At 43.3% G+C, this 24739-nt stretch overlaps 2 protein-coding genes and 1 long non-coding RNA gene across 5 annotated transcripts in view; 1 reads left to right on the forward strand and 2 right to left on the reverse strand.

The window, feature by feature from the left end:
- The window catches only part of wnt10a (wingless-type MMTV integration site family, member 10a), a 29420-nt gene extending 15456 nt beyond the window's left edge, over positions 1 to 13964 (reverse strand). Inside the window, exons 1-3 of the mRNA XM_086050841.1 lie at positions 13847 to 13964; positions 10566 to 10831; positions 3257 to 3630 (exon numbers count right to left, since the gene is read on the reverse strand). Coding sequence (XP_085906967.1) covers positions 3257 to 3630; positions 10566 to 10831; positions 13847 to 13908 — 702 coding nt within the window. The 5' untranslated portion in view covers positions 13909 to 13964. The remainder of the gene's footprint in view (positions 1 to 3256; positions 3631 to 10565; positions 10832 to 13846) is intronic.
- LOC147136794 (uncharacterized) overlaps positions 1 to 24739 on the forward strand; it is an 89501-nt gene that overhangs the window by 61819 nt on the left and 2943 nt on the right. For 2 of the 3 annotated variants that reach the window (XR_015089471.1, XR_015089470.1), the window contains one exon: positions 6258 to 6412. This is a non-coding gene — a long non-coding RNA (uncharacterized LOC147136794). The remainder of the gene's footprint in view (positions 1 to 6257; positions 6413 to 24739) is intronic. The other variant, XR_015089472.1, reaches the window with a different exon arrangement.
- wnt6b (wingless-type MMTV integration site family, member 6b) overlaps positions 20468 to 24739 on the reverse strand; it is a 33141-nt gene continuing 28869 nt past the window's right edge. Inside the window, exon 5 of the transcript XR_015089469.1 lies at positions 20468 to 20611. The gene's annotated coding sequence lies outside the window, so the exon portion shown is untranslated. The remainder of the gene's footprint in view (positions 20612 to 24739) is intronic.

Here is a 24739-nt window from a genome sequence, read left to right on the forward strand (position 1 = left end):
CAGACCCAAATGACTCGGGGGAGGAAGTAGGAAACAATGTGCCCTAAACAGCCGCTTCTTTTCTTTTCTGCGGCGTTGTAGACCGTCACGGCTTACCTCTGTCAATTGCAGCGCCCGAGGCGCCAAACCAATTCACGGGTTAGCTTAGTAAAGTTATACATCAAATTATAACTGCTTGGGGGGGGAGGGGATACAGTCAGGGTTGAGATTAATTTTTTTAAACTTCAATAGATCAGAGGAGAAAGACATTCTTTGTTTTTTTTTTTTACGTTTTTTTTCAGCAAAATGCAAGATATTTTGTTATGAGAGTCATTTGGTGTTGTAAACATACCAGAGCAAATAATCTAATTGTTAAAATGAATAAATTATGGAATGAACATCACACAGGCCAATTCATTCACTGCTTGAAACTAAGACAGTCCAAAAGTCTATTCAGGTGATCATTTTATACGACAAGTGGGGAAATGGCAAATTTCCCCCTAAAAAAAAAAAAGAAAAAAGCAGCACGATAACCAGGCCAGTAGCTGACGATCCACCGTAGGCACTTTGATTGAAGAAAAGGGAAATGGTCTGTATGTTCCAGAAACTTGAAGTCAAAATGATCAAATAAAACCACAATAAGGAGCCTGCTATTAAAGCCCTCGTAAAGCTTCAGAAGAGAAGCTGTTGTACGACTTCGTGCTTCCTGTTGGTCCCCCTCCCCACCCTGCGTGAGGGAACCCTCTGGAGGGTGACGTGGCTTCAATCTCATTTTTGCCCAACCCGAGCGCAGGTCTGTTTTTAGAAGAGAAATGACTAATTTTGAAATTGGCAAGCCGCAGGAAGAGGCCAGTGTTTGTGACGCCTTGTTTTGCTCGTATTGTGCTTCAGTGCGTGTGATAGTTTATAGCCCTCATTTATCTTGGAATGATGCGCTTCAGGTGTTCTACACCTTAACATTTACAGGAAGCCTGTCAATCACTTTTGTCAATCACTGCACAGCAACCACAAACATGTTTGTGCAAAGTATAGAAAGTATTTACGTGCGGGTATACAATGTGTATGTTTGTCGTATGGCGGATATAAAAAGTCTACACACCCCTGCCCAAATGCCCTTTCCTCCACACGTGTTTGGGAGGTTTTCTTATGGTCCAATGAAACCAAAGTGGAACTTTTTCACTTTCATTCCAAAAGGCATGTTATGAGCAAACACAATGGCATACCTTAAAGCAGGGATGGGCGACTTAATTGCTGGAAGGGGCCACAATTTTTCATCAGTGTGACTGAAGGGCCACATAGGGCCACACTTCTATTATTTTAACCATACGTGAATACATTCAAAGTACGTGCTCTTAGGCCTTGTCTACACGTAGTCGGGGTTTTTTAACATTTTTAACAACCGTATATCCCCCCCCCCCCACCTGCATTGGAATACACATTAAAAAAACGCATCACGCAACACTTCTACAAAAGCAAAAACACGGCGCCAAACGCGTTCGGGAGAACCGACGAGAGGTCAGAATTGCTTTTAAACCTTTCAAGGAGAAGCAGTGGTTGGTTGCGGACAAATAAGTAAGCAAAAAGCGCGTCGAGAATGGCAATAACCAACGCAGCGCCGCGAGAATCCATGTTGACTCGCATGATAACACATGTCGCGCAATGACGTCAAAGCATTGTTGTCGCTCGGCGACGACGTGAATCTCCGCTTGTAACCGTCCACAGCAAAACGCTAATCCGGAGATATCCGCAAATCTCCACAAATCTCCACTGCGGCCGGAGTTTTCACTGAAAAAACTCCGGGGACATGTGGATGATAGGGCTAACCGCAGGCTTATATTCGGCGTTTTCAAAAACGTGTAGACAGGGCCTTCGATTTATTTTACTTTGATAATACATTTTCAATGTATGTATAAAAATGTCACTATCCTGACCCAACAACAAATCGTAATCGCATAATGTACGGTGTGTTCTTTTTTTTTTTCCAGTGCAAAGGGCTCTCTTGCTTGAAAATGAACATTCAAGGATGGCACAAAACTGCTGAACGAGAAACCAACATTTAGTGCAAGAACTCAGTTTGTATATTTATTCATAAAAATCTACTTAATCCAAATTTGAATCTTAATGAGATAGTATGTTTGTCCTGCATATCAAGCGCAACTAAGACATGTCTGCCATCTAGTTTTGAATGGTGAGATTACATCTTGAAACTACAGTCCACCCTTGCATATGTACAGTTCGAGGCTGACGGATTCGCATATTTGCAGATTTTTCCCCCCCGTCTTTTCCCCCAATATTTCTTCATGTTGTGTTTTTCCCGAGATTCTTTCCCCCAATTTCTCCGTTTTTTGTTGTTGTTTTTTTTTTTTTAGATTCTTGGTCCACATCACAAAAAGCTGCCATTCGAACAGGGGTGTGTAGACTTTGGATATTCACTATACCTCAACATGGTAACCAGACACCAATTTTCCAGTGAATGTTACTGTTTGTCTTGCCTTGAATTCATGTAAGGAGAAGTTAGTACGCGAGATGACAGGTCAAGCCTGGGGCAGCACATTTCAAGCGGAATGAATGACGGAGAAATCATGGAGAATTCCGACTGCCTTTTGTGGTCTCATTTACAGTACACTATGCACGGATTACATTTTTGTAAACGCATACAATAAATGAATTACAGGGACTCAGCAGTCTAAGCTTTATGTACACTTGCACAGCCTAAATAAACTTTTCTTTTTTTGGTGGGAGCTAATAACAGTAATTTGAGGAGTTTTACTAATAGCTCGTGCTCCTCAAGTAGCGAAAACACTGCTGACATTATGTCAGTAAATAATAATACAAAAATAATGCAAATATGAAAGATTAGCATTAGTGTTAAATTGGCTTGGGCTGACCTTGCTTCACCAGTGTGGTGAAGTATTAGGATTATTTACTGATTGGCAAACCTCTACACTTGATTTTGACCGTATGCAATTGTCTGTACAGTTTAGGTATACCGTGTTTTTTTTCTTCTATATGAAATATGTTTTATTTGTGTTATTCGGGTAAGGGTTAGGGGTCGGGGAACCCGAGTTTAAATGACAGAGTTCAAGTTCTGGTTTATGGAGCTTTGGACGGGATGGGGTCTCAATGCAAAATCTTTACCCAGCCATCAAGCACCTTTCCTGGGGCACTCACCAGGGCTGGATGCTCCAGGCTCGGGATCATGTTTTCCTACCGGCTAATTATGACATATTATTCATTATATCGGGAATGCCAGAAACACTTCCCGCCGTTGACTCACCTGTCTGCCAACTCGGTTGTTATGAAGCCTCATCCGAGCGTGGATGTCCCGGTAGGTCTCCCGGGCGTCCAGGAAGTCCCGCGAGAATTTCTCCCCGAATTCCACATCGGGACTGCAGCCGCCCCACTCCCAGGAGTCCTGCGGTCCCGGCAGCTCGGTGGGGAAGTGCTCCATGACGCCGTGTACCATCCCCTTCCCTCGATTGATGGCCTCCAGTTGCAAGCGGTGCAGTTTAATGCGGAAGGCCTCCTCGTCGCCGCGCCGCTTCTTGTCGCAGCTGCAAGCCTTCAGTTTGCCCATGGAGCAAGCGTTGGCCACCGCGTGCACCACGCCCGCCGCGGCGATGGCATAGGCAAAGGCGCTCTCTCGGAAACCTGCGAGGGTGGGAGTGCAGAAACGGAATGCTGTCAAGTCAGCCGGCCTCATATGGACGTAAGACAACGACGCCGACGCCAGCAGCGCCTCGCTGCGTACGTAGAATTTCCCACCTCGGGAGGATGAATATCGAGAGACAAAAATAGAGCAGCTACAAATCGCGAGGCAAATCGGTCGATTTGTGGCCAGGCGTTACCTCGCCTCATGAATCAAACTGAAGACGCCGAACGAGATATTGCTCCTTGTCTTATCGGGGAGGCGTTGCCCCGTATGTAGCCGCCGACGACTTTGCAGGGGCCCGCCATTTTGAAATGATGTAAAGAGGATGCATTTTGATTAGCTAGCTGAATTTTCGCCCTAAGCGTGTAGCTCAAGCAGCGTCTTGCGGTGAGTTTTTTACTTTACGAGGCGAAAAATGGCAGACCTGAAAATGATCCGCACACAGGGAGCTAGCTGCAGTCTTGACTGACTTTTTGCTCAGCACTTAGGAAGCAATTCTTTTTCCTTTAGTGCTTACGCTGTGGAGGGTCACAAATAAATTTAGACTAATCCCCGCTAAGTTAGCATCGATCTCAGAACTGACACATTGAGGCAGATACCCTGTTGACACTCACATTCACACCAATCCAGGCCCAGAAAGGAAAAGGCTAGTCCTGCCACCATTTCGCTGCACTACCCAACCGGCAGGTAAACGAGCTCCCCGGGAACCGGGCGAGTCGAAGCACCTGTGGCGAGAGCCAAACTGCGGCAGGGTTTTTACTTTCTGGACCTGGATTTGTCTTATGGAGATTCTTACCAAATGATCCAAAACAAACTAACCCTCCCCTGTTTGGCTAAGGAGACACAGAAGATTTGATTTTGCCCATTAGGTCTAAAATCAACACAGCAAAAAAGAGTAAAACATCTGGGACAACAGCAATTAAGTGTTGCTTTGTCCCTGAAGAGCAGCTGAGCTTGAACAGACCTCCGCCACTCGCACCAGAGGACGCGCAGAAGAAACACACATTGTTCCGTCCGGGTATCCTTTTCATCCGACGCAGGATATTCAGTCAGCGGCCAGCTGTTTACTTGTACTCTGAGAGGGCAAGTGTAATGTGTCCTGATGACCATCAATCAATTCCTTGACAGGATATAGTCTTTATCTTTACAAAGATCCAGTGGACCTTTGTTTGGGCCTGAGTAACTGACTGCTGCTGCGAGGTCCCTCTTGTTTTTATAGGTCTTCTTCTTGTTCTTCTTCTTCTTCTTCTTCTTCTCCTTCTTTTTCTTCGTGTTATCTGCAACGGATCACATTTTCTGAGGGCCTAAACATGAACAAAAACTCACCAAACTTTGCACACGCATTTGGCCTGGCAAAAAAAATGTGATATTTTAAAGTTGTCGTACACAACTACAAAAAAAAATAAAATGAAAAAATAAAAAATAAAAATGGTCTGCCGCACCCCCCTCCCTTCCCCCACATAGGTTTAACGTAGCCCTATCCCGGTACGTTTTACCAAGGGCTACGAAAATTGGGGGGCATGAGTAGCAACCGTAAAATGTACAAGAACTGAGGTATGAGTCTTTGAATGTACAATTTTGGCTCATTTCTGCACATTTACGGCTTGTGATTGAAAGTGACGTTTTTTTCTTTTCTTTTGGCCCCATGATGTGACAGGTGGCAAGAGTTTGATAATTTGATCTTTTTCACTTGATCACTTAATCATCAAATCTCCACATGAGGAACCAATTCAGCTTTTGATGCAGATTTGGGAATGTTCATTTTCACATTGCCGTTGCGTTTCATTTTCATTGGCGCCAAGTGGTGCGGATCCAACAGTTGCAGCTATGTTGAAAAGAACTTTGTGAGAAGCAGTTGGCCCGTCGAGATTTTTGCAAATCAAAACAGTCCGATGAACATGTTGAGGATTGTTTGGCTTTGCCATTCTAGTTGAGTTGAGCTTTTTGTAATCAAATGAATTCACCGAAAGTAGTTTGACTACGCTTGACTTCCGCAACGTGGGTTCGGTTCCCACTCAATGACAATCTGAATTAACTCATTCACCGCCAGTGACGAATTAATTCGTCTTTTCACAGTCCAGCCATTCAATCCCAGGAACTTTTTTTTTTCAAATATTTCAAGTGTAAAAGCGGGTCAGAAAATGTCTGGCAGTGAATGAGTTAAATTGGATGGCAGTTTGTCATTATGCACAATGACGATATTAGTCGCAGCATATGTGTCTTAAAAAAAAAACAAAAAAACAGTTGAATACACATGAGAATGCTTTTCAAGCAACTTTTATGTTCAGGGGGACAAAAAAGTGAGTCAACTTTTAAGGTTTGTGATACATACAGTATTTGACAAATTGTTTTATTCAGTGATTCCCACTGTACAGCCGCCCACCCACACACACTCCACCTCATGAGATTTGGATAGCACTTAGGCTCTGCCTCATACATAGAAACCCCGTTTTAGGTCTTTCCCTGCGCCGAGCCGGGCTCGCTGTAATGCAGGCCCCCAGAAGACGGGGAACAAATCAATCTAACAAATAATTCACCGCCTTGCGGCATGCCCGGCTGAACTGATGGCAGGGGAAGTGGCAAAATGAATTAAAGATTCAAGGGAAACTGTCACTTTGTGTTACAGAAACCAACGGAACTGCTTTACGCTTTTGCCGCCGAGAGTTGGGGAAAGTGCTGAGAGGAAAAATCACGAGCACTTGCGCTGGCGAGGGAAGTAAAAGCATTAGAAGCAGCCCAGCCTGCGGGAAGACGGTAACAGGAAAAGTAAGAGAATGAGAGGTATTCCCCTATTTCTGTCTCTTCATGCCTTGCCTCTCCAGGCGGCTTTCAATGCGAGATAAATACAGGTGGATGTGGCCTCGTAAATTTGATGAAATCCATCAAGGCGGCGATACGTGGCGGACGATCTGAGCCCTCCCGGTGTTGTAAAATGACACAAACGAGGCAAACGTCGCGCACAAACATCCGCGCAACTCTGTCGGTCGGCCTTCAAGCGGCCTCGGGCTTCCGATACATACACTTCATCAGGAATTGGTCTGTTTTGAGTAATAAAGTAAAAGAATGAAATCACCCTTGATGATATCGCGACAGGAGTGTAAATCTGACTCTTTTACAGTAGCAAACAGTAGTAGTGGCTGCACGCGATACCGGTTGCAGCCTGTTAACTCGAGCCTCTTTGTAGCTTTTGTGGAACACAGTAAGTCAAAATGTATCCTATGAATCATCACTTTCAAAGGGGTTGTTTATGTCGGTGGTTTGGAGTTTTCTGCACCCGAGGCAAGGCAACGATTTCGAACAAGCGAGTGTCTCTTCTAATAGTGACAAACAACTTCTAAATGAGTTTCTGGTTAGAGAAAGTAGGATAAAAGGTGAAGCTGACAGAGTGGAGCAGGAAATTGTAGATTAAGTTTTAATGGCACTCTTTGCAGGTAATATTGCCCCGTTTTGTCGGCTCACACCCAATTCAAGGATCAAGTCCCCGGTGCAACGTCATTTATTTCTTCAAAGTCATTTTTAACTTACTGTCACAATATCAATTAAAACACACCTACAAGGCAACTATGCCTTTAGGCTAATTATGACTGTATATTTTATTTTGCTGTTTCAAATTTCAAAATTGCAATTCCCTGACATACAAAGCATGCTTCAAAATGAGCTTGCAAAACTGACAACCAAACCAACTGGGAGGTCCTTCATTGTTCAGCAAGAGAATTACCCAAAAACACAACAGGGAAAAAAAAAAAAGCAAAATGTTTTAGACTGGTCAAGTCAATCTCATATCCAAAAGAGAAGTGAATGAAAGAGGCTGCAAAATTGGCAAAATTCGATCGCAAATGGCTGATTGATTGGCTGTCTGCCCAAAGTCATCGTGCGCGTTTCTGCCCGATCGTGCGAAATTCTGAGAGCGGTAGATGCAAACAGACCAATTTCGCACGAGTTATTAGATATAAAAGTTATGAGCATCATGTATTAGACCTGATTGACGTGGCGGCTGAATTTGCATCTTGAAATACAGCGTCTGAAGGGCGGGTGAGAACATGCACTGTTGTGCGTAACCATGACTGCGGTTATTGTGGCAAAGAGGAGGCCAAAGTTAATTCTCATTTCCGTCAAAGAAATTTAAAAGCCAGACAAGAAAAAGACATATCCTCTATTCATCGGTGCAATTTTGGAGATTTGGAGCCAGTCACAAGAAGGAATCATGCCATATCGACAATGGCAAAACTCCTTTCCCTTACCCTAACGTTTGAAAAAAAAATAGTAAAAAAATATGAATAACTTGCTGGGATTGAATGGCTGGACTGTGAAAAGACAAGTCAATTCGTCAATGGCAGCGAATGAGTTCATGTTCCCGACACACATCACACAGTCGACAAGCTTTGCTATGACTTGGCGAAGGTCGGCTGGGTCTCACCATCTTAAAACCCGAAAATGTCTTCTCGAACCCTGCACAACTGCGCAAGAGTTCAGTCGGGTTGGGCCGCATCGCTTGCGTCACTTCAAACTTTCTTTAGCACTTCCGCTGCTCGCCCGAATTTTCATCGCGCCCGATCGAGTGAACTTAGTCAATCTTAGTAAATCAGGCTGCAAGTGTCTGTTATTTTCATAATAGTCTCAGGAACTGTTAAAGCGGAAGTCGACCCACAATTTTTTTTTTTTTTTTTCCAAAAATACGTTCTATGCAGGTCCACTAGTTCAAACAAGACATACTAATAAATATTGCGTTTATGGAATAAGAGTTAATCCACCCGTTTTTAGCCATCTCCGGACGCGGCCATTTTGTCACTTCTGTCGACTGAAAATGACATCACAGTTGCTCAGAGCTCAGGTAACGACCAATCACAGCTCACCCGTTTTATGTAGCTGAGCCATGATTGGTTCTTATCTGAGTCCTGAGCAGTTGTGATGTCATTTTCAGTCGACAGAAGTGACAAAATGGCCGCCCCCTGAGATGGCTAAAAACGTGTGGATTAACTCTTATTGCACAAGCGCAATATTGATTAGAATGCCGTGTTTTAACTAGTGGGCCTGCATAGAAAATATTGTTGACAAAAAACATGTTTAAGTTGACTCCTGCTTTAAAGATATGCTATTCTAGAAATGTACACTGATTTGCATACGTTATGCTAGGAAGAACATGTCTAACGTATGTTAGCAATTAAAGTTTGATCATTTTTGTGACAAATTTCCGCCAACAAAATAAAGCAATTATACAAAGTAGACTGCCATGATGTCACATTAGAATCCAATTTCTGTTCCTTTAAAAATGTGTTTAATAGTAACAACTTGTCGGTCACGTTTCAAAGTTAAGCCACGATGTAAAAACGCCTGCTTTTCTCCCTCGTTCGGCGAAAGCCACTTCAACTCAAACGAGCGCACAAAATGCCCCGCACGTGAACGTTGGTGCCCCAAAGAACCAGATGCCCTTTCCAGTCAGTAACTCGGTTTGAGCCTATGACCCGAAGATCCCCTTTCATCCTTTTGTAGCTAACTTGTAAAGCTCGCAACACTTCAAACGACGCCCGAGGAAAACTGATCTGCACCAAGTTTGGTAATCTGCAGGTGACCAACTTTTGAACCCCGCTCATCTTTTGTGTGAACCACTGACAGTTGCAGCAGCGTCGGCCGGGTGGTTCCAAAGTAGGAAGAAGTCAGCGGAGGTAACCACGTGGATCATTTCAGTCTTGTGCGCTCGCAGTCAAAAACAAGCGAAAACATGATCTCCTTTGACTGCGGAGAAATAGATTACACTAACAGAGAGAATGTTCATCCACGCGTGTCCTTGCGGCAGCTTATCTGTCCTATGAGCGTCTGGTTTTGAGGAATTGCGCCAACGTGAAGTTGAGTGTGAAAACCGCAACCTGTTTGAACATCAAACCTTGGATTGATGCCGCCGCGCTTTTGCGTCTGTGCGCGCCGTGTAAAATTTGAGCGAAACTTCAAGCGCCACGCGCTGCTCCACACGACGGCGTTTTCGATACTCTAAAGGGACCGCACGTTGTCCCTGTCTCAGGAATATTTGATCTTAACTCATTGCCTGCTGTGTTTGCCAACCACAGTCCAACTGTTTAATTTCAGCGTTTTTGGAAATTCAGGTTTGAGATCAGCACAGATTTTGAGGTGAAGAGAAAGATTAGGGGGTGAAAATTGGCTTGTCACGTCAATTATGGCGGGAGAGAAATGAAAGTCAAGGTATGAATATTTATGTTTAGTAAAATATGTCGCAACTTTGAGAAAAGATGACATTCTACTCACGTTGAACTCGAACCATACCGGGAGTCAGCGCTGCCCGTGGCTCATTTTTGTTGTTGTATATTTTTAAATGAATTATTTTATTTTATTTTTTTTTTAATAGTGTCTAATGTCACAAAAGCAAAAAAGTATTAGTCACCCTTCTGCCTGACATCTCTTTTTACAAAAGGCTTGTTTTCTCTGCTTTTTGGTCCGAAACGGATACATTTGATTAAATCAGCCCATGGTCCACTGGTGATTACAGAAGAACAAAAAAAATCTAAAAACTCTTTTTTTTTTTTTTTTTTCTGATGAAAGAAGACTACTCAGAACAGGACCAGACTTGAAAACAGGTTGGCGGACCTCCTGTGTGATAACTAAAATAGTCAGGACCCACATAAGAAAAAGCGACGACATATTATGATATGTGTCGTTACGGATAAAGTCTAACCACGACATACGCTCATCTTTGCCAGTTCTCGAAGACATCTTGCAAAAAGGGCCGTTAAATATTCCTGCAAGTGCTTTGTCCCGTTTTTCTACCATGGGTTGCCATGTGTCACCCGAACGGAAGGAAGTGCAGAAAATTGTCACAGAACACAACATTCCGCGAGTTTCAAAATGCTGGCAATGGGCTGGCGATATGCGGAAACGCTGCTTTTGAAAAGCGCTGGCAGTGGATACCCTCGGTGAGTCTGACCTCTTTTGAAGACGATGCTGTCGTAGGGTATTTTGTTCCTGGTCTCCAGGCTGGAACAGTTCCAGCGGTGCCCCCGGAACTGGTGCTGGCACTCGTGGATGGCGATCTGGATTCCCTGGATGGCCGAGGCCGTCACGTCCGGGTTGCGCATGCACACCTCCAGCTGGCGCCGGGTCAAGCCCGGAAGCGTCAGGCACACCGTGTTGGCGTTGAGGATCGGGTCGATGTTGGGCAGCTTCAGGCCCAAGATTTCATTGGAGTCTACCCTGCGTGGGAAACCGGGGTCACGTGATGAGACAAATACTCACGCACAGTCCTAGCAAAAAACGGGAGTCAATGCAACTTTTATCAGGCATGCGACCGTTGTTTTACGCTTTTATCGAGCAAGGATCCATATTTGGTCGGTTCTAAGTTGTGCACTTTGCTCACTGTTTACCGTGTACGGTCAATTTCGAGTCTTCATTGAATGGTAAAAAGTTTTCAAACGGTGGATTTTCCGGGTCTTTCGGGGACTGTGGCTCTACATTCTCATTGATTGGCTTTGTTGGGTTGCAGTTTGTAAAACCACTTTTAAAATCAGGCAAAGGAGTAGAATGTATGCCATGTAGGTTGCTCATTTAAAGCAGTAACTCCAATGCGAAAAAATGTTCCATTCACATTCTTTGTTAAGTCCAATTCCTCTGGACTTTTTTTTCCCTCCACTCTTGAGGTATGTAGTGGCGGCGTATGCAGCTGGTCTCTTGCCCTGCCTCACCGCCTGACATCTGGATTTCCTGCCTGTTTTGCTGCCTCTTCTCCTCAATCCTCCTCGGAACGGGAGCCACTTTCTGGAAGGATTCCGCATTGCCCGACCGGGACAAAATCTGAAGAGGACCACTTCCCCAAAGGTGTTGATGTGGAAGATTCTGAAGAAAAATATCCTCCAGTGAAGCCTGGTCGTCCTGCAAAGGGCGATCGCTTCTTTTTCCTATTTCTATTTTTTTTTAAAGCCTAAATGGAATTTTCACAGAGTTTTTCCTCGCCCGGTTGGGGTGTCGAGACCAGGGGATGTTGTTGACTTTTGTAATTTATGGCCCCGTGAAGCCCTTTGAGAGTCTTTTGTGATTAAGGGCCATATAAATTGACTTGAATTATTATCAGTGTCAAATGAACCAAGATAAATGCTGTTTTTTTCTTCCCCTTTTTTTTTTTAACAAGAGCTGACTTTAATTCGCATTCGCTGACAGAACAAGTCAAGTGGCTCTGTATTCACAGACAGTGTCAAAAACTGGTGTGCCTTCATTTTTTTTGTGCTGACGCAAGCCTCGATGCACCTTTCGGAGGTAATGTAATGCGATTCTGGGGAATTTGATCAAGGTGCTGTCAGACAGATTCGGAGATACGTGGATATACATTTTTTTTGGATTGTATATTTTTAAAACCATCCCACTGGCTGCGGCACAGCTATGGGGATGGGAGTGTCATACACACAAGTGCCCTTCAAGTACCTACTTCACAGATCTGTGATCTCACTTGCCAACTTTAGATCATCCGCCAGTTGCTTATAAACTTACTTTGTGCGCCTCGACCTGCCGCAGGACGCTAGCAAATCAGTTCCTTCTTCTGGCAGCGCCTCACACGCGCCGCGTTTAAAAGGAATGAGAGGAGCCGCTTCGATTGGCGGCGAATCAACTTGGCCGTGTTCACACCCACAACGGCGCTCGCAAAGGGTCTGCGAAAATATCAACTCCAGCCCGCCCCCTTGCGCGGATTTCCACTCCGCCCGGTGCCGCGCTTGCAGCGGGCAGGAAGATAGAGCCCAAGGTGTGGGGTTGGCGCTCGAACATCATCTGCAACCGTTGCAGATCAGTCATGCCAAGCACAGTCATTGAGCTGACGGCGGCTAAAGAGAGAGCACTTTTCCACATCACAGACAAACCGTTAAAAAAAAAAAAAAAAAAAGCGCAACAGGGGAAAACACAGACTTCCCTGGTGGTGAGAGAGCCGCTTTGGCTGCGTGAAAAAAGGCGCCCCGGCGTTTTTCGAGAGCAGCTCGTGTGCGGCGCGGACACACGACCTGCGGCGTGGCCGCGGGCGCACACGCACATCTGCACATGCTTGACTGTGACTTGACATGCCGCTGGAAGTTTTTGCACACGCTCTCTCCATATTTCATCAGCGCGCGTTTGCGTCTGTTTGTGTGCCAGCCAATCAGAGAACAAACGTCTTTTGTGTTTTTCCGGGAAATTAAAACAAGACGACAAAAAAACAACTGGAAAGTTGGACATGAATCAAAGCGCGTTAGATGTTGATCATCTGCGATGGTGGCATTGCTTTTTGATTGTGCGCCCTCAGCTGTAATTCCATTTGGGCGTCTGTTACTACCTGTTGCGTTTCCTGCTTTGAGCTCAGGCCTGTTACAACAGCTCTGTCTCAAAAGCGCAACGTCTAATTAGGAGAAACGTTGTTTGAGAAGGAGGGCCGCACGGCCAGCCGTGTAATTGGCCAAAGATGATAAGCGGCGGTGGAAACAGACATAATGATTATTTCGTTATTTCAATCTCAGAAATTTGCAGGTTGAGTGCACTCATCAGTCTGCTCCTGTTGGTTATTTTCCGCTTCCACAAGCTGATACTGCCTAATTGATATGTTATGAATAACCCTAATTACCTTTGATGGAGACACGGGGACATTTTCGGGTGGCAACACCCATCAACATGAATGACTTTAGTGCAGTGATGCTCAATGTGTGCTATGCAAAACAAAAACTCAAATCCAAATAAAATGTTACGGTTATACATACAGCCTGTTTTTTTTTTTAATTATTATTTTTTTTTCATTTTCATTTATAACCGTACAAGTAGAGTTCAGTTGTATTTAACTTTAAAGTACAGTGCATTATATTAGCGTATTAGCATATAAGCATAAATAGCTTTAATCGAAACATTTTAAGGCACTCAATTGTACTAGCACATCTGGACAAGTCCAGTTCAGTTGTATTTAACTTTCAATAATGTACATTAAATTTGCATTGAATTGTCAACAAATGTTTTGAATATTCTTTTAAACATTGAAGAACATGTTTTATTTCTGTCATTAAGTCGGCTTTTTTCCTATATCTAAGTATAAGTGTTAATGTTCAATAATGTTATTTTCAAACATACTTTTTAACCACTGTATGGCTCGTTTTTAATCAACTCATCGATCCGCTACATTACTGTGTGCTTCTGTTGGTCATTATGCTGGTCCTGGAAAGCATGGAGAGCAAAGTACTTTTTCAGGTAAAAAGTTTGACAACTCACCTTTTGTCAAGTAGACAGAAAACCACCAAGATGCACGTGGCTCTGACGAATGACTGTTCCATTTTGTTTTATGGTCTTTTAAGACTAAAAAGCAATCCCCCCCCCCCAAAAAAGTTTCAAAACAAAAATAGCGCGGCAAGGATGTTGTGAGGAGGTAGTCCAATATTCCGAGCACAAAGTTGAGTGAAGTCAAAGACAAGAGTGGTCCTGCGGTCCACATGCGGCGGGGAACTCATCAATTCTCTGACGTATGAAGAAGAAGAAGGAGGCAAAAAAAAAAAAAAAAAAAAGTCGCTGCTTGTCACACACCTGCGTCCCCCCCCCCCCCCGAAAAAAAAAAAGAGTTGTCACGCACGTAACATCCCACAGAGAGAGAGCAGAGACAGCACGCACCGGCAAAAAGACGCTCGACAACAACTATGTGCGTCACTTGGGATCTTTGCTCCAAACTGCTGCACTTCGCGCTCCGCCAGCCCACTTCTGCTTCTTTTTTTTTTCCTCGTGTTTTTTTTTTTTTTACGTCACTCTTGAAGAGGGCGACCGTCGAGGAAGGTCAAGTGTGTCGTACAAGAAGGATAGAGATCCGTTGCCGATAAGGTCGAGGAGCGCAACAATGCCCAAGTTCGCCTGCAGCGCTGCATGCGCAATTTTCTATTGGAGGGGGTGACCAGAAGGAGGATGGTGCAAAAAAGTCCAGCTACATCAACACATGGCACACTTTGAGTTATTTTCTTCAATTAGTCATTCGTGACAGCGGTTCTCGATCCAAAAGCTTTGTGAAACTCGAGAAGCATATTCTTCATATTTTCTCTCAGGGGGAATTTGACTTGAGAGCCTTTACTGTAGTGGCTTTTCAACTTGCGATTGGTCAACATGAATGCAAAAAGTGTCAACGTTCTTTGGGCTTTAACTACGGCGAGAGAGCATTTGAATATGCTTCACTTCTTGAGGTTTTTATTTTCAAGATTTGTGGGATTGTTTACTGAAGCTTGTTTAGGCCACTTTTTTTTTTAGAAAAAATAATTACTAAAAGGGCACTTTACATTATTGGAAGCTTCCAGTTACCACCAGGAAAAAATAAAACCATTTTTCATCAGCCCTACTGTAGGGGGTCACATGCACTTCCTAAATAGATGTATGACAAAAATGCTATAGTTTACATGTGGACAAAATATGTGTCGGCTCTTAAATGGCGAAAATCCACATAGAATTGTTTAATTGTATAATTTCGAATGATTTGAATCTGTAAAGCACTTTGACTTACAACTTCTGCATGAAAAGCGCTCTATAAATAAAGTTTTCATTGAATGATTGATAACTGACGCCAATGAAATGCTTAGGGAAAATTGGGCAATTTTTTTTTAAACCCATAGGATTCTTCAAACCACAATGATAAACCAATATGCGCTTTTCACAACAAATGAAGGTGCCCCCCAACCCCTCCTCCCCAAAAAATTCCCCAAAAAACCCAGAAAAAAATCGATCAAAAATACTTTTTTATAAATATGGAAAATAAATGAATCCACAGGTGCCAACCTGTGAGTATCTATGTAAAAAAAAAAAAAAAAAACTGATGTGGTGAGCATGGGGGATTAATCAGTCGGACAGTCAGATTGTGGGCGTGGCCCAGTTGCCCATCCCTGGTCTTTCTTGGGTGCAGCCCGTCAACTGGGATGGGAATACAAGTAGCGTCATCATTTCCTCAATCTGTTGTGATGGCACAATCAAATAAATAAATTAAAAAATAAACCAATAAATACATACCTCTAAACTGTGAGATCTGACAAAATAACAGGCGTCTTAATTAAGGCATAAAATTCCGATAACCGATTACCCCGCCGATTAAAAGAGCTAACATGGGCTGATTAATCGGTGAGTCCCAAGTCTTAATGCATTAAACCATCAATCCCATTTAAAAAAACAAAAAAGCTTGTCACAATGTTTTCAATTTTTTGGGGATTTACTCTCTCTGTGCTTTAAGTTTCCCCTGCTTCAAAACTCTCAATTTGACTTTCATCTTTGTGATTGAACTGTAAGGCGTTACAAAAAAAGATCCCTTGTTATTGAAGACCACATTCTATCACTTATCTCAGCTTTTTTTATGAGCAGCCTGGAATAAAGCTACAGGAAGTACAAATAAAAAAGACCCCCGCCCCCCACCTCACAGCAAAGGGAAGCAAATCCGCAGTCGTGAAGAGTCCCCCGAGTCGTAAATCCCTCAAATCAACTCCTTGTTGCGATGCAATTAAGTTGCCAAACGCAAATTTACTGTGCACGTTCACCAAACAGTTGAAATGTTCTCTCTGATGTGTTCATCACAGCAGCCCGTTTGTGGATTTTGCAAAATGATTGTTGTGTCCAATTATTGCACTTGCGTGTCAGCAAAGCAAAGCCCGCCGGCAGATTTTGTGGCTTTTGAGAATTTCCACCAAAATTATATTGCTCTCATCCAAATGGGAACCATCCAAATTCTGACCACCAGCTTTCATTAGATGCGAATTACATTACCCGACGCTCAACATGCACAAGTGAGCCGTCATTCTCATTCCCATCGAGTTATGCGTTCCCCCCCTAAAAAAAACGATTAGTAACATATATATATTTTTTAATTGAATATTAATATCACAGTCAAAGTTCAACACTGACCCTACTAAGCCAGAAGATGGATAAGTGGGTGGATGAATGGATGACAGTCGCCAAAAATTTTACTCGAGTACTGTAGAATAATGAGTAAAGTACTGAAAATCTTAAAACTCAATCCTCCAAATAATTACTTGAGTAAGAGTAAGTACTTAGCGAAAAACAAAAAAAAACAAATATATATTTATATATATGTATGTATTTTTTTTTCTTTATATTAGAGCATGGATGGAGTTCTTGTAGGCTGAAATGTCGACATTTTTAGGCAAACTTTTTTTTTTTTTTTTAACTCATCAGTTTTATGTACTGTTCATCCTCGCCTGTGCTGCAGACGCACTGGATCCTGTCTACAAGTTAAATGTACATTTCCATCATCATTCACCCACTTGTCAATGTGTCACTTTGACAAATTTGCTTCTGTGTCATGTGACCTTCTGGGTCCATTTGATTGGTTAAATGAAATCAAGCGTGTCTAGTTACGTTGGATTGGTGAAACGTGTGACTGACAAGTCGCCCCGAGTGGAAAGTAGCTGAATGTAATGGAGTAAAAATGACTCTTTATAGGGAAAAATACCCAAGTAACATCTCATAATCAAATTCACAATCAAAACAGATTGTGGCAGTATGTATGTTTTTGTACATTGGAAGTTTACCATCATTTTTTTGGTTGAAGTTTTTGGGTTTGGATGTGTTTTATTATTATAATGCATTTCAATTTCAATTTCGTAGATTTTTTACGCTGTAATATCACCATTCACCACTAGATGGCAGACACGGCTTGGTTGCACTTACACTAGGTCTTATACTGGCCTAATAAAAATTTGCAGATTTGGAATGAGATGCACGACAAATATAGTACCTCAATATTTAATCTAATTCTGAGTGAGCTGATTTTGAGTTCTTGCGCTGCCGTTTAGCAGTTTTGTGCCTTCCTTGAATGGTCATTTTCATGCAAGCAAGCCCTTTGCACTGTGAAAAAAAAAATCACACTATGTGGTAATTTCCTTGTTTGCTTCGAACCCTTTGTTGTTCAATAGTGGATCTTTTATACATGCATTGAGAAAAATGAAATATAGTATAATAAATGAAATTAAAGAGGACATATTTTGCACGTATTTTGTCCATATTTTAAATGACATTTTTGTCATACGATTGGTTAGGAAGTGTGTGGTCCTATATGCCCCCCCAGTAGCAGTGATGAAAAATGGTGCCCCCCCCCCCCCACCCCAGCATTGAATTTGCCCATGCCTGATTCGTCTGAAGTATTTATGGAACCGTAACTCCAATTATCCACTTTCTGCAGCATTAGCGTGCTGTCCCATCATTATCGTCAAATAAACATTTTCCAGGTCATGTCGAAGCAAGACTCCCATTATAAAAACAAACAAATCATACCTGAGAGTGAAGCAGAAGTCAAGAGTTACTTTATAGCTCTTGACTAGTCACAGATTTGTTGTAAAAATGACACTCGAGGCAGTTGGGATCGATGGTTATTTTCTTTTTTCAATTAAAAAAATAAATTTAAAAAAATGTCAATTCAAACTCACCGGCCTCAAAACATTGTCAACAAGCCTTTTCCCAATTGCGTTTGTTAAAAGAGTGAAAATAACCTTATCTTAGTTAGGGGCCCCAATTTCCTCCGGTTTGGATTTGCCGGACACGTTTTGGTCCCGGCTGACATTAGCCATTTTTGACGCGCGTTGTAGACATGCCGCAATTCAACATCTGGACCGGCGCATGTAGCCAAGATGTCTGTCGTTTTGATTCTATTTCTTTCCTGGCTCCGCGCACTCGCTCACGTTTTAATTGCTTCCCATTCTGCAATGCTAAGTATGTTGCTGTTCCATTACATGAATTCAAATGTGGGAAAGCCGTCAGTCGGAGTCTCGGCTGAACTCAAACTGCTGCGTCGAGAGACGTGAAAAGGTTTGGATCGGAAAAGCCGGCCAGGTTAACATCATACTTTGTCATTATGGGCTGGAAAGTGTTTTGTTTGAACATACTCTTTTTTTTTTTTCATGCAGCCATTGAAAACATGCTTATTTTATCTCGCAGCGCTCACTTTCCCCCCGCTATGTGAAACATGAAGCTGCTCAACATCTAATTTAATAATAAAGCAAAACACAGCAGTATTCCCAGTGGTACTTTTTTAGAATTGACAAATTTGGTTCAAATCGGAATCTAATTGTCCTGCGGGGAGAGACACGGCCGAGCTAAGTTTTCCCAGTCTGGTTGCAAGTGCCATGTAAACAGTTTAGGTCATGAGCATATAGTTTATAGTCTCGTGCAAACCGAGTGTGAATGTTTCTTTTGGTTGTACTCGCTGAGAGATTTCGAAAGTGAATGCAAATATTCCTTCAACTGACTTGCATTGAGAGGCCAACTGGCACTAAAAGGGAAAACTGGGTACACGCGTATCGAGTTTTAACATCCCATACCATTTTGAAAATGTGAGAGACCCCACACATGAGGAATGATGGGGGGGGGGGAAACCCACCATGTGTGGTTCTGCTCTTCGAGTTTCTGGTGTACTCGAGATGACCAACCAATGATTACGTCCATCCATTCGTTTTCTATCGTGCTGGTCCTCATTCCTATTATTATGATATTTAACTATTTAGGATTGCATATTAGTTTACTTCACCCCCAAAGAAATAGTTCCATCGCCCAAACTGCTCCGCATTACACTCTAAAAAACAGTTGGGTTCAAAATAACACAATTTTGGGTCAAAAATGGACCGATACACAAATTTGACCCACTTTCTGGCATTGTTTTGTACAAAACAGCCAATTTTGGGGTTGTTTTCTGCAAAAACAACCAAGAAAGTTGGGTCAAATTGACCCAAGTTATGGATCGGTCCATTTTTGACCCCAAATTGTGTTATTTTTAACCCAACTGTTTTTAGAGTGATTACTTTACTAGTTCTTATCCTATTTTTATTTCCAATCCAATTTTTAAGACGTCGTACAACAGTTTTAATGTGTCTATTATTGATTTTATGTACGTCAACATCTGTAATTTTAGTGCTGCCTGCCTCCTGTGCTAGTGAGCCAAATACAATATTATACATAAGTTGACGATACATTTCTATTCTATTCTATTCTATTCTATTCTACGTTCCCGTGACTAAATGGGCGACATGTGGACAGTCCAAGACATCCAAACTCTCGCCTTCATTTCTTGCATTTTTCCTCTCTTTTGTATTATTGTAATATACTGCAGCATCCAGGGCAATCTGCGTCTTCCTTGACAATCGCACCATGTTTTTATGGTTTAGTAAAAGAAAACAAACAAAAAAAAAAACAGTACTGTAGCACAGTGGTCGCCAACCTTTTTTCTGCCACGGACCGGTTCATACAAGTCTATACCCTTCGCGGCCCTGTAACTATTCCCCCTCCGGGGGGTAGGGTGGTGATGGGGGGCGTGAAACATTCCAAATACTTCTGTTTATCTTATATTTCATATTTCAATTAATGTTTTTGAGGCTGGGATAATAAATAAACCGGAAGTACTGTACTTTTTTTTTTTTCTTTCTTTCATCTGTGCGGCCCGGTCCACAGTGGCCTTGGGCCTGGTACCGGCCCACGGCCCGGCGGTCGGGGACCCCTGCTGTAGTATATGCGGTTCCTCAACATGTTGTTTCCAGATTGACTATCCAGTATGTGCGAGGGTCAATTGGCTGGTGTGTGAGTCGCCAATATTTATTTTGTTCTTTGCAATTGTCCAGTTCAGCCGCGTGACGTACCTCTGCTGGAATGCGTACAAATGTTTGCCCGTTGAGGGGCCACCGCAGACTGTAAAGGCCCGCTGTCGAAACGGCAACGTGAGCAGCACGGCTGCATCTACGCACCGCGCCATCGGAAAGCCAAATGACTCTTGGCCTAAAAAGCAAGCACAAATTTCAGAGTTAGTGTTTCACGCGGACTTTTGGGGGAATATCAGATGACTCAAGCGTGTTCGCCCTCAATCCTGACCTCTCCGTACACCGCTCTCATACACCGGGGCCAGTGACGTTGTGTTCGTAGGTCGTGTAGTGCTCGAAGTGGAGCAGTCACACCCTCGCTCGATGTGCCTCCCCAAGAAAGGAGTTCAAGCAAAGTTCATTTCTCCTGTCGACTCCGCCGCTGCAAACGAGCAAAGCAGAAGCGAGGTTAGTCAATTACAAGGCTGCGCTCTGGTAACAAACGACTTTCTTCGCCACTGTTTGTGTCGCGACGTGTGCGGGAGACGGACGCAGCGTGTGTCAGGCTGTCAAGTGGGTGCAACGCGGCAAGCAACAATCAGGCCTGCGTTGGTTTGGAAAACGAACAACGCGCATTTCTCACTGACACACTCCGTACGACTTCTGCTTCATCCCTGGGGCTCAAGACGCAATGGCTAAAATTAAAACGGACGCTCGATATCATGCAGCTGTGATCTCCATAAACGAGGCTTTTAATACGTCCAAACTGCTGCACAATTCAAAACATGCCGACGCTAACGCAGACGCGACACTGATTTGTTGGCTTGTTACACATGCGTGTTTTTAGAACGGCCGCTCAATCGTAATGCGTGGTGTCAGTTTCGTAATCCCCACGCCGAGTCCCGGAAAAAGCCAGACAGTCTGCTTGAGATCGATGAAAACGTCTTTGCTGGGAAAGAAAGTTTCTGGAGTGCTGAGAACTGACTTGATGTCAAAAGTAGGCCTACTGATTTTTTTTTTTTTCAGATGTAGGGAGAACAAATGCCTGAAAGCAGACAGATTTGCTGTGCTAAACTTTGTTTTCTTTTGCACTGATGCATTGTAATTCATTGGATTTTATTTTTCCTGGAAATTTATTATAAAAAAACCCCCCAAAAAAACGAAACCTCCATCATCCATAAATGGAAGAAGCTCCAAACCAGTAGGACTCTTCCTAAGGCTGGCCGCGCGTCTTAACTGAGCAATCGGGAGAGAAGGGCCTTTGTCAGGTGACCAAGAACACGATTGTCACGCTGTACGAGCCCCAGCGGTCCTCTGTGGAGAGAGGAGAACCTTCCAGAAGGACAACCCTCTTTGCAGTACAGAAGCCACTCCTTAGTAAAAGGCACACGACAATCCGCCTGGCGTTTAACAACTACCTGCGGGACTCTCAGACCATGAGAAAATAAAAATCTGTGGTCTGATGAGACAAAGATTGAAGTCTTTGGCGTGACTGCCAGGTGGCAGCGGATGTCGTGTACATGCCGTCGGCATGTGAAGCCCTTTGAGACTTTCCTGTGATTAAGGGCTATATACTGTCAATAAATTTGACTTGACTTGTCATGTTTGGAGGAAAGCAGTCACCACTCAGCACCTGACCAAGAGCATCCCTACAGTGAAGCCTGGTGGTGTAAGCGTCATGAGGGAGAGAACATTTTCAGTGGTAGGAACTGGGAGATGAGTCAGGATTGAGAGAATGCAGCGTAATACAGAGACATGAAAACCTGCTCCAGAGAGCTCAGGACCTCAGACTGGGGCAAAGGTTGACTTTTGACAGGACAACGGCCCGAAGCACAAAGCCAAGACAATGAAGAAGAGGCTTCAGGACAACTCTGTCTTTGAGTGTGTCCCAAACAGAGCCCGGACGTGAATTCAATCGAACATCTCTGGAGAGATCTGAAAATGGCTGTGCACGGCTAATCCCCATCCAACCTGATGGAGCTTGAGAGGCACAAAAAGAGGAATGGGCGAAAGTAGCCCAAGATACTGTAGGTGTGCCTAGCTTTTGGCATCAAATAAGAAGAAAGAACATGAGGCTGTAATTACTGCCAAAGGTGCGTCAGGAGGCTGGGAGGACTTATGTACATGTGATGTTTTAGTTTTTTTTGTTTCATACATTAAAAAAAAAACAAAAAACACTATCACATTGTCATTGTGGGGTGTTGTGTGTAGAATTTTGAGGGTAACATGAATTCATTCCATTTTAGGAGGAGGCGATAACATAAAATGTCTCTCTCTCTCTCTTTCTCTCTAGCCAAATTCATGATTATTATTGAAATAATAATAGAAACACACAGGAATCCATTTCTCCTTGAGAGGCGCTATTATGATAATTATTGATATTTTTTTATGATTAATGTGATTATTAATAAAGTTATGTTTAGGGTTAGAGTTGGTTAGGGTTAGCTATGGTGTAGGATTTGAACCAATTTATGAGATTACTTTGAATAATAGAAATCACCATCTAATAATAATAATAGTAATAATAATAATTTTTATTATCATTTATTTTTATTTTTTTGTCATTATTATTATGATTACTGTTTTCGGTGTCTCTGTATATGGCCATTTCTTCTCCAGTCCCGTCCATCTCCCACTTCTCATGTTCATGAGCCGATGCCAGGCTGACTTTTCTTTGCTGAGGACGCCCCCTTGTGGTGACATCGCAGAACAACCTGAGTAACGTGCACACTAGCACACAAGCAGCTGCTTCTCAGCTTTCACTAAGCAACCTGAGCGCTTCAGATGCTCTCCTTCAAACTGATGTGTGACGATCGCTACCCATCTTAGGGACTCTAAAAACAATTGTGAGAGTGCCGACCACACGTGCTCACACACACACTCGAGTTGGTCAGTTTCCTGTCAAATAACTCCATGACGCCTGGAGTCCAAACAGCCGCATTTATTGTTTTTTTTTTTTGTTTTTTTTTTGTTCCAATGAGCAAAAAGAAGACGTGACCCTGAGCCAAAGCAGCCGTCACCACAGATAGCAGCCCCTCGCTTGGCCTCCCACCAGCCTCTGGCAGCCATGTTTTCGCAACCGCAGATAACAAAGAAATGAAGAGCCGAAAGGAGGAGAGCGGGGCTGTCGTCAAGGATTTTATTTGTGTTTGGACTGTACATGTCACAAAGAAAGGGAGGAAGATGCTGAGAGATGACAAAAGGTGGAACAATGCCGGTTCACCTCAAGTCAGCGCAGCTCAGAATCGCAGTCTGCCACAATTCAAAAACCAGGGTTTTAACATTTTAGGATTTTTGCTTTATTTCGTTTCGACTTTAGTTTCTTTAAATTGAATTCACTTCAACGCAATTTTTATCCGAAAATACTTAGTCGTAGTTTAGTTGGACCTTTTTTCAATCTATGATGTATTTGTTTTAAGGAGGGCTGAAAGTGTGCCAAAATATATTTTTCCAATTAAACTGCATCGCTTCGCTTTATCTGCACGGCAATTCGTCTAGTTGAGCACTGAGCTCATCCCGAAAAGAAGCAACACCCTTGCGTTAGGGATGATTCACATCAGGTCGGCGCCGTGTGCTTTGCGCGCCAATTGTCGGCAAACGTTGCCGAAAAGGTTGCGGCGCAACGTTGGGAGATGGACTGCCGGCTCCTCGTGCACTTGCGGCCTTGTTGGGTGGCCCGCGGCAGTTTGCTGAGACATCACCTCGGGGGCACCTCCTCCTGCATGAACTCATAAATATCAGCGTCTCCTCCAAACACACTCAGCCAAAGAGCAGGTCATGAGCTCATGCGGATGAGGGCTAATGGGAAAAAGCGCCTCTCACTTTGTGCCTCGGTATTCACATTTTAACACAAGTTTCAATGTGGTCATTTCCACATTTTAAAAGTCTGTATTAAACAAAAAAATGATCATGTTAAAACATAATTTGACTGCCGGCAGAGTCCTTGTGTCTTATGAATCAAAGTTCGCAGCTAGCTGCGTACCTGCGCTTCACTTCTGCAGTACTGTCTGCTGCATAGCTTGGCCAGCTAGCTAGCTACGTCACTAGCTAGCTAAGTCACCCCCTCACTCGGTTTTGTGGCGTGTCTGGGTCCATGTAACATATCCATGTCTATGTAACCCATGTAACATCACGCTGGCTAGAAATCTAGCTAGCGGGCTAGCATGCTAGTGTTTTAACCATCTATGGATGTAGCAATCTAGATAGCTAGGAGCTGTGGCTGGGTTGTCTGGAATGACGGCGCTCAGTACTTAGTGGGCTCACTAATGTCTGAAATTCCAAATGTGTACTTGGAATACACGCGTATGAATACGTACGCTTTAGCCACGAGCAAAAATACAGAACGCTTAATGCTACATTGCCACTTTGGGCTTATCTTCAGACATATTTCAATGATTTAAAAACAAATCACTTTACAGGCTTCTTGAAAAGTGAAATACAACTTAGTGATTCTTTCATGTACTACTAGAGGGAGCCCCTGTCCCGCTTGTGTAATTAGGCTTGCAAGTCGAACTGTGGAGAGGCCCTTTGTTTCTGTGCACACCTCCCTGCCACATTGGTCCACGATTGG

The sequence above is a fragment of the Filicampus tigris genome, chromosome 14 (assembly GCF_054856515.1).
Source record: "Filicampus tigris isolate MCC_2025a chromosome 14, RoL_Ftig_1.0, whole genome shotgun sequence".
NCBI classification, from domain to species: domain Eukaryota; kingdom Metazoa; phylum Chordata; class Actinopteri; order Syngnathiformes; family Syngnathidae; genus Filicampus; species Filicampus tigris.